Below are 9932 nucleotides of genomic sequence, written 5' to 3' on the forward strand. Positions count from 1 at the left end.
ATGACTCTTAAGTTTCATTTTATCTGGTAGGGCCTGACAAAAGGAAGGGCCCAGTTAGGAACTAGTAACACGCAAAAACTGGGTGTTTTCAACACTCAAAACACTTGGCCTACAAGCCACAAATGGAATATATATAAAACTATGGGATTTATAAATAGATGGGATTTTATAAATATAGCAGTGGCAAAAAAATTTTATTCAAGAAGAGGCTGTAAAACACCCTTTTTTGTAGTCGGTGTTCATGTGCCCCTTGTCACTGCATAAGGCAGCTAAGTGTAGCACTTCCAGATGCTCCCTCAGCAGGGCCACATTTCTGAGATCATATGTCTTTTACTTTCGTTTTCCAGTTTCAACGTCACACATCCGATCGCAACACAGTTTAAAAGCCAGTGCTTGTTCTGTGCAATGTTAGAGGAGCAGGAAAGTCCAGCTGATCTCTGTTCCAGCTGACTGGTGAGTTAAAAGGACTTATTTCCTTTCTAACATACATAAATCACATGAAAATGCTTACTCATCCTACAAACATGTCTTATAGAATGGTTGCCTGTTTTATTTCAGCAGCCTTATTTAATATAGATGATGATCTGTTTGGTCAAACTGACGTTTACAGCTTCAGTGTACAAATTAGTGTCTGTTTTCCTGTTTAATATAGTAACTGTAATGTATTACTAAACTGTTTAAAGGTGCAGGATGGCAGATTTTGGGCTTTATTCATACCAGGAAGAAGTGGTTGAAAGGGCGCTCAATGGAGAAAACATTATTATCTGGCTTCCGACGGGAGGTGGAAAGACTCGAGCTGCAGTTTATGTAGCGAAAAGACACCTGGAGACCAAAGCAAACGCTAAAGTGGTGGTCCTAGTAAACAAGGCAAATAAAACAGAACAAATTAAAGAATAAAGGTAACATTTATTGTATTTTTTATAAGCAGTCTGAGGGTCACTAACTACAATTTCCTTCATGGTAGGTTCATCTTGTCGACCAGCATTACAGCAAAGAATTTGAGCCTCACCTGGGTGGTTCTTATGACATTGGGAAGGTCAGTGGAGAGTGTGAGGAGAAGGATTTCTTTGGGAGAGTGGTGCAGAGCAAAGACCTGATCATCTGCACAGCACAGATCTTGTATAATGCTCTGATTAACAAGGAGGAAACAAAACACGTGGAGCTCTCAGGTCAGTAAAAGTGATTAGAGCGATCCTGATAATGTCGAGGGCAAGGCCAGCAGACCAATAATGCCTTCATGCTTCTGTGCAGACATTACTCTTCTGATAATCGATGAGTGTCACCACACCCACAAAGAGGGAGTGTACAACAAAATCATGAGATGCTATGTGGAGAAAAAGCTGAAAAGAGAAAGACCATTACCACAGATCCTTGGTCTTACAGCATCACCAGGAACTGGGGGTGCAAAGATTCTTGATTTTGCTGTGGACCATGTCCTGGAGGTAAGCTGAATCATCTGTTTGTGTTTTTTTTTTATTTTTTTTTTTATCACACATATCTACTTCCACAACACTGTTTTCTCTTCATTTTTATTTGCCTTTCCTATCAGATTTGTGCCAACTTGGACTCGGCTATAGTCTCAACTAAAAACTATGTCCCTGAACTGAAGAAAAAGATACCCAAACCCATCAAGACCTTTGACATTGTACAGAAAAGACCTGCAGTAAGCAGCTGTAGTTGTTTTTAACACAACAAATACATCATTTGTAAAATTTAGCTTATTGAAGCTGTTACTCATAATTACATGACAATGCTTGTTAGGATCCTTTTGGAGATCATCTGAAGTGGATGATGCAGCTGATCCATGAATACATGGACCTTCCCAATGACGTCAGGCTGAGAGAGTGTGGCACACAAGAATATGAGGCAGATGTGGTTCTTCTGGAGCAGCGAGGTAAGAGCTTTTATTTTAATGGTATTGCTTAGTTTCTTGTTCATTTGTGATGGGAGGGTGACTACATTAGCCAAGGGTGATGCAAATTGAGATTATCAAATATTTAAAGAAAGCAATGCCTTTACAATAATAATATTTACGTATCTCTGGTACCAGGTGTTAGAGAAAACAACAGATTGCTGGCACAATGTGCGCTCCACCTGAAAGAGTACAGTGATGCTCTGCTCATTAATGACACTCTGCGAATGATGGATGCGTATCGTTCTCTGGAGGATTTCTACAACATCAAGTTCACCACAGCCATTGATGGAACAGACTTTTTCCTGGTGGGACTTTTTCAAGGTGGGAATCCTAAAAATTTCCAATTCATATCACTAGCTGCATGACTTCATCCATCTTTTAACCCTTTTTAAAAGGGAACATGACAGCCAGTGTCTTTCTTGCACAGAGAATCAAGTGGAGCTGAGGAGACTAGCAACAGATCCTAACTTTGAGAATCCAAAGATGGCCATGCTTGAAAGCATTCTGCTAAAACAGTTTGGTTCTGGACTACAGTCAAAGGGAATTCTGTTTTGTAAAACCCGAAAAAGCACCCACTGTCTAAATGATTGGGTTCTCAAAAATCGAGCCTTGCAGACAGCCGGCATCAATGCAGCCATACTTACTGGGGCTGGCAATGGCATCACACACATGACACAGGTGAGTTGATACGATCTTCACCATTCAGCCCAAATTATTCCCATTCAATTATTACACCTCTACAGGCATTTTTGCCTTTTCTTAATCTTCACATGCCTTATTTTTTTATATTTTGTTGTAGCATGCGCAGGCAGACACAATCCGCAACTTCCGCCAGGGTACACTAAACCTCCTGATCTCCACCAGTGTGGCTGAAGAAGGCCTTGACATCCCCGAATGCAACCTGGTGGTGCGCTATGGACTGCTTACAAATGAGATTGCCCAGCAGCAGGCCAGTGGTCGTGCCCGAGCAAAAGACAGCCAGTATTCAGTGGTTGCTCAAGCAGGGGGACGGGAGGTCCGCCGAGAGCTTATCAACGAATATCTGGAGGAGCTGACTGGAAAAGCCGTTGCTAGGGTCCAAAACATGAGCCACCAAGAGTTTTGCCGTAAGGTGAGGATATTCTGCCCACCCTTCCCGCTCACTTCTTGGGGTAACTTTAATGAATTGTTCTTGTTTTCTAGATAAATGAGATACAAACTAAGACCATCCTTGCCAACAAACTCTTAGAGAATCACAAAACAGAGAAGAAGAGTCGCTACGCTGCTTCTGATATCCAGCTTCTGTGTCGAAACTGTTTTAAACCAGTGGCCTCTGGCAGTGATATTAAACTTCTTGACAACATGCATTATGTCAACATCAGTCCAGACTTTAAGTAAGTTGGTCTCTTTTCTGCAGAAATGTTAAAAAAAGTGTATATATATATATATATATATATATATATAAATGTGTGTGTGTGTGTGTGTTTGTGTTTGGTCTATTGATGTCTTTTATGTGTTTTAAGACAACACTACAAAGTTGGTGGACAGGTGGTGCTTCCAAGGAGTTTTGAGGACTGGGAGCCTGGACAAACAATCAGCTGTAATAATGGCAACTGCAATAAGGTACACCGGGCATTCTGCTGAATAGTTCTATGGATCAACAGAGCTGATGATGTTCATGTTGGAATCTGAGTGTAACTTTGTGTAAATCCACAGGATTGGGGATTTGAGATGAAGTACAAAAAGGTCGTCATCCTGCCTAATCTAGCCATTAAGAACTTTGCCCTCCAGGTGGCTCCAAATGAGAGGACCACAGTAAAGAAGTGGAAGGATGTTCCATTCGCCGTTGAGGACTTCAGCTTTACGGAGTACTGCCAAGAGTACTACCCTGATATACTTGATTGAGAAGCAGAAAGAGGTTTTGTTCTTTCTAGTTACTTTCATTTAGATAAGGTCAACCACTTTTTTTTTTTTTGAAGTGCTTAAATATGAGCACGGACATTTTAAAAATTCACTCCACTCTTGCTAGATCTGTTTTGTGCTAGTGGGCCAGTGAGATAACAGCATGCTTTAATTCCTTGACTCACTGATCACACTTGAAGTTAGCGTGACAGCTTTGTTTATGCCCAAGGTCCTTGCTGCGTGGCATGTTTGATACGCATTTCCTCAGTTACATCCTAAGTAAAGTACAAAGGCAAAGCAGAAATTAAACTCGGCTGTAAAATTAACTTTAACTATCATGAACATCTGTCATGTGATCCAGATAACTGCTTATGAATTCTCTTTAAGCTGCTTTAAGAGGCTTTTTAATTAAGAAATCATTTTTGTATAGATCTAATTGTCTAATCAATAATTTGTGTGGATGTATTTTTAGTGATATATGATGTTTATAAACTAAACCTAAAGCTGAAATAAATGAAATTTTAATAAACCTTCCTCTTCATCAGCAGCTTACTTGTATTTCATTTGCTTTTGTTGTCCACCAGGTGGCAGTGTTAGATAACCAATAACATGCTGTGTTTGATACCCCTCGCTAATGTACTGGATATAAGTTTTAAACGTTGATTCTTCAACTGAGAGCACAAAAAAAAAAAAAAAAAACATTGATGCCCAGAGACCCTGAAGCAAACAAACTGCTCCTGAATCCCACGATGTGCCGTAAACATGGATATCAGGACAGATATACGTGCCATTTTATACTCACAGCTGCCAAATTTGAAAAAGGCATTTCACCAAGATTTTTTTTAACAGTTTGATTCAAATTAATAAAGTAGTGCAATTTTATGAAGGATAAAACATATTTAGGTAACATGCAAAAATAAATCTGAAACCACAACGTCTGCAAAGATCCTTTCACTGCAGGTTTCAAAATTCATACCGAACATTGCAAATTGGATGTTTTGACTGCTGCAGCTTCATTTCTGCACCGCTGGGTCACTGTAATGTCGTTTAGCTTGGATAATTTAGCACTATAACATCCTGCAGTGAGAATATGATTTATCATACTTGCAAATGATAACAGAATGGCTTCAAAGAAAATTTGATTGTGAATGAACATTGTTGTTTTTACTCCTCACAATTTCCAAAACAAATTGTGAAATAAAAGCAACTAACAAGGAAACCATTCATTTTAGGCTAGCAGTCATGCTGGGATGGAATCATTTTTGACCTCTGAAATATCTTTCTCCAGGAATGACATGATGAGGTCATCCTCACGGTGTCACATGAGCCATAATCCTTTCAGATCTGGCAAGAGCTGGAGTCAGTGCTGCTGCCGCGAACATAATCACACTAAAAACATGCTCTGTTCTGCTGTCACTCCTGAATCAGATACAGTCTGGCAGAGAGGAGATGTGCAGTATGATTTACTCTGATCAAGCGCAGACTCTATAATCAGCACTGATTACTTCCCTTTAATCCGAGCTCAACACCCTGTGCATCTTAATTGCAATTAGCTGTCTTCTGAAATTAAAGCAGCTTGAAGTACATGGGCAACTGATGATGGTCTCTCTGTAGCTATGTGTTTGAATTCAGATGATGTTCCTAACACAATAGACTCTTGTAATTGAGAACTAAGGCACATATAGCCTACAGTAGACACATCTGTATGCAAAAGCAGGACAGAACCTTTCCTCGTGTTTTGACAAAGCATTAGCAGGAAGCACGGCTGGGCTTATTTAATTAAGATTAGATGGAGACTCCTGAATGTTAACTGTTTTTGGAGCTGTAATTTAAGTAGAGTTTGTATTGATTACAGGATTTGGATGATCTATCACTTTTTATTTTGCCCTTTTTTTGTTTTCCTAGTGAGAATGTCAAACAAAAGACTTGATAACTCAGATTTACTGATTTCTGCCTATGTGATTAATGGTGTTTGGGTCCTAGACAATTTGGTTAGCAGCAAAACAAACATACTTTTGACTCTATTTGCATATTTCTGTTACTTTGATGTTTCAAGTCGGTGTTAAGCTAATTGTATAAATAAAGTTAAAAATATCTGCCTCGTTTCAGCCTACAGTTTGTTTCTTTCTACGTCTGTATAAATTTGGATAATCTAAAGAAGGCATCTTAAACTGTGCTAATATTGTGATTCAGTTTATCTAAGTAATCAGGTTAGTTGGTAATAAAAAATAAGTGTCAACCTAACAACTGTTTTTTTCTGAGTATACATTGCATAAAAATGTTTTGTGTTTTTTTTTTATATGTAATGACATTTAGTTACACCTTCCACCGACAAACTTGGGCATAATGGTTGCTCAAAACAAACATAAAAACAAAACGTGTAAACTAATTAACTGGAGTTAGTTCAAATTGTACTTATAACTGAAAATATTGGCATATTAGCTTAACTGTCGTAAATACAAGCTGCAATTACTGTAATAAATACGATCTAATAAACCTTTGTGGTATAGGCATTGTCAACAGATTAATTTAGTTCCAATCAACACTGCTCTTTTTTCCCCTGTAACATATATTTTTATATATATATATATATAGTAACAATGTTAACAGTTTATAATCGTATTTTACTCTGTACTAAAATGGTGGATGTTTAGAACAGTATTTGTTCATTACGTACCTTGTCCAATGACTGTTATAACATTATGAACACCGGCTTAATATTGTGTTGGTCCTCCTCAAGTTGCTAAAAGAGTTCTGATCTGTCAGAGCAAAGAACATCAGAATTTGTCCTGGAGTGCTGCGCGGACATTAACAATAGAGCTTTTGAGCCGTGACGTTTTTAGTCTGGTCTGCAGAAATGTTTAAGTAGGTGTTAAAGTAACATCTATATCAAAACAGAAAGCAGATACTCAACAGAGCATTGTATTTTAAAATTTGAGCAGCATTACTTGTGATAATATTTTCACCCGTTATTGATGGGTGTGTGAGGAATATTCATTTGTGTGGAAAAGACAAACATGTCAATATTTTTTTAATACGTTTAATTGTACAGTATTGTGCATAAAATGATAGAGCCCTACTATGACAGTTATAGAGGTAGACTATAACACCCATTTTTCTTGCTGCAGAAAGAAGTCACACTTGTTAGACCATATCTCACACTGGTCTCTCACAAAGCATCACACTATGCTGTCTACAGTTTTGAGCACACCATTGTTTTCCTCTTTTGTAGTTGTCGCCCATAGTAACTCCAGAGCACACACTCAGACAGGACACTGACAGCAAGTCATGCTGTCTGCTGTGAGGTTGTCGGCCTCCTTGTCAAGGCAACAGGACTTCACTGTCCCCATTCTCCTGGCAACACTACAGTATCAGGTTGCCCTCAGTGGCAAGCAAAGTGGTGACATTTGCATTGTCCTTGTGTATGTTTACATGTGTTGTCTTGGCCTTATTTATAGTTCAAAGTGCTTATCCAGTGTCTGCCTGCACTGTGTGAATGCCAGCTTCTACAGATCAACTGTGTATGGGTCTAACCAGATCATTCAACCTTTATTGTAGGGTGAAATCAATGCAATGGGTTTTGAAAAATTTAACTGGCAACTGTATTTAGTATCTTCAAGGGCAACAGTGTCCACTGCCATCAGAAAAGTCTTACTTAGTTCAAAGTTTCCAATTCAGGGTGCTCATTTTCATTCATTTGACGCTTGAAAACATATTTGTGTGTACATTTGAGGCAACATGAGACCAATTATTGAACATAGAGGGTGCATCTTTGTTGTTGCTCATCTCCTTTGATTGAGGATGTAGCTCTGCAGAGTTGCCTGGGAGTCTGGTTTGAGTGCCAGAGTCAAGAGTTAACCAGCCTATTTCATGCTTTATTATAGAGCAGATGAAAAGGGTGCTTGTCTCCTCTGTGTGCCACTTTGTTCCTTTGCTTTTGTCTGCTCCTCGCTTTATTCCTTCTCTTTGCTTTCCTCAAACAGAACTGCATGCTTGGTTGTTAGAAACTCAGAGAGGAGCCTCTTTTTGGGGATCTTTGACACAAATATTTCAGGGATTTCACTAAGCAGAGTAATTAATTTAAAAATAAAACAACATCTGTAGGACAAATATTGATGCTCAAATAAAATATTTGAGTTTTTAAGCATTTGTATAACTGTAGTTCTTCAGATCAATGCCATGTACATATAGCATGTGTGTAGATCTGCTGCTGCTTTGGACCAAACTAAATGTATTGTTCTGTCCCTCTTCCTCCATTTCTGCCAGTGACTGCAGTTGGTGTCACACTAATCCCTGTTATTAATCCATGTTGAGTCTCATTCAGGCTGGTGAGGATTATTGTGAACTCAGATGACAGCCCACAGATTTTTATTTACCCCTTTCCATTCTGATCTCTGGAGGAAGACTAAGTGTGGCTCTGCTGGAATGTGCTCAATAATGTATGCTTTTTGTTAAATAAAAAAGTATGGTATTTGTGTATGTGTGTGTGTGTGTGTGTGTGTGTGTGCATGAGACAAATTTAATTGCTGCTTTATATAAAGCATGGTTCTGGAAGCTTTCACAGGCCGACACATACTGGGACATACAGTGTAAGAGGAACTGTAAAAGCATTTCAGTAAAACAGGCTGTCTCCGAGGTCGCTGCTGAATGTATTGATTATGCCACAAAAACATCTTTAGTATAAACAGATGAAGCTCACATTAGCAAGCTCTGTTATACTTACTATTTTAGACAGGATAACCTGTTTCAAACAATTGCACCTTGTGACAGATGGAGGGATATTTTCTTTAAATAAAGTGTGATGAAAGAGAGGAAGATGATGCAACATAGAAAATATTAACGGCAGAAAAAAAAATGAAAGTGTGGAAATGTGAGTGCTTGAGTTTGAGTGATAGAACAGCAACATAAGTCCTGGAGGAGAAAAACCACCGTGTGAAAGTGAAGCCATTCATCATCTGTAACCTTGCCACGACTCAGGACAGAGTCTAAGAAATTTGATGTGACGGAAACAGTTACACAACACTAACAAAAAGTTGCCTGATAACACCATTCCAGTCAAGTAGCCTCATCAAACCCTTATTTCTGTGTACCAGTGTAGCCAGAGATAAACACAGGGCTCATCTAGCATAAAAAGATTTCCACAAATTTATGTTGCTCTGGCACAGTAAGGTATTGATCTCTGTTCTTTATCTGAGATGGTCCAAGGACATAGGATGCTTCTGTAAACCTCAGAATGGTTTACTTATTTGTAATGTTTTGAGTTTTTTTTTTTTTTTTCCAGAGAGGCATACTGTTATAAACCAACAAGACACTGAACAATAGAGGCATGTCTGAATTTCATTTGACTAATTGTCAACAACAATGCACCTGCTTTGTTTCAAAATGCCAAAAGAAATCTCTACAATAGTTAACACAGCAGCTTCTGTGATATGTTTGAGCGTCATATTCACCTTTTAAGCACATATTTTGGATCCCTTTAAAGAGTTGACTTTTTAAAATGTCATCTCTTGGTCATCTGCACATTTAAGCTGGTAACTAAAAAACTGTGGTTTATTCATTTGTTTGTTATTTGGATCCCCATAAGGTGGTAGGTACTCTTCCTGGAGTCTGCATACATCAAAGGGATTTTAACCCCCAAATTATGATAAAAACCTTTCTCTAATAAAATCCCCTAAAATTAATTAGTAAGCGGTTTCTCTGCTATTTTTTTATTAGCCTTGTGGGATACATTAGTGATTATACCAAGTAACATATTCCACATTGTGATGTCCCTGTACATTACAGATCTGTGTAAAGCATCTATCTCAGGTTATTGTTTATAATGTAATATAACCTCTTGTAGCCTGCCTAGTAGTGTGGTTATGCTGATCTTTCACATAAATTATTTGAGAGTAAAGACTATAAGGTTTCTTGCTAAAACAGATATTTCTATAGAAACCCTATGAACTGCATACCAACCTCTTTTCCACTTGAAACCATGAGAGACCGGCATGAAGGCTGTCTGTACTCTGCCTTTCACTCATTGAGCAGTTCAGATGCCCATCTAGTGTGACGCCTAGCAATTTTACCTCATAAATCTGCTCAAACTTCAGAACCTCTGAGTGAGTGACAAAGATATCTAAAAACTCTTCTCTCT

General features: G+C 38.5%; 1 protein-coding gene across 1 annotated transcript; it reads left to right on the plus strand.

Annotated features, from left to right (window-relative positions):
- Nucleotides 1-327: 327 nt before the first annotated feature.
- dhx58 (DEXH (Asp-Glu-X-His) box polypeptide 58) lies at nt 328-4538 on the plus strand. Its single transcript, XM_041975442.1, has 12 exons — nt 328-453; nt 684-867; nt 965-1169; nt 1252-1442; nt 1550-1663; nt 1762-1894; nt 2051-2236; nt 2343-2593; nt 2715-3026; nt 3098-3288; nt 3418-3517; nt 3611-4538. Exons 2-12 carry the CDS (start codon nt 691-693, stop codon nt 3797-3799), a joined length of 2049 nt encoding a protein of 682 aa, XP_041831376.1. The 5' UTR covers nt 328-453; nt 684-690; the 3' UTR covers nt 3800-4538.
- The last annotated feature ends 5394 nt before the right edge of the window (nt 4539-9932 follow it).

This window comes from Melanotaenia boesemani, chromosome 2 (genome assembly GCF_017639745.1).
Source record: "Melanotaenia boesemani isolate fMelBoe1 chromosome 2, fMelBoe1.pri, whole genome shotgun sequence".
Lineage (NCBI taxonomy): Eukaryota > Metazoa > Chordata > Actinopteri > Atheriniformes > Melanotaeniidae > Melanotaenia > Melanotaenia boesemani.

Coding starts and splice junctions, on each gene's coding strand:
- dhx58 (XM_041975442.1), top strand. CDS start 691: ATGGCAGATTTTGGGCTTTATTCATACCAGGAAGAAGTGGTTGAAAGG. Junction 868..964: donor TGGTGGTCCTAGTAAACAAG/GCAAATAAAACA, acceptor CCTTCATGGTAG/GTTCATCTTGTCGACCAGCA. Junction 1,895..2,050: donor GGTTCTTCTGGAGCAGCGAG/GTAAGAGCTTTT, acceptor CTCTGGTACCAG/GTGTTAGAGAAAACAACAGA.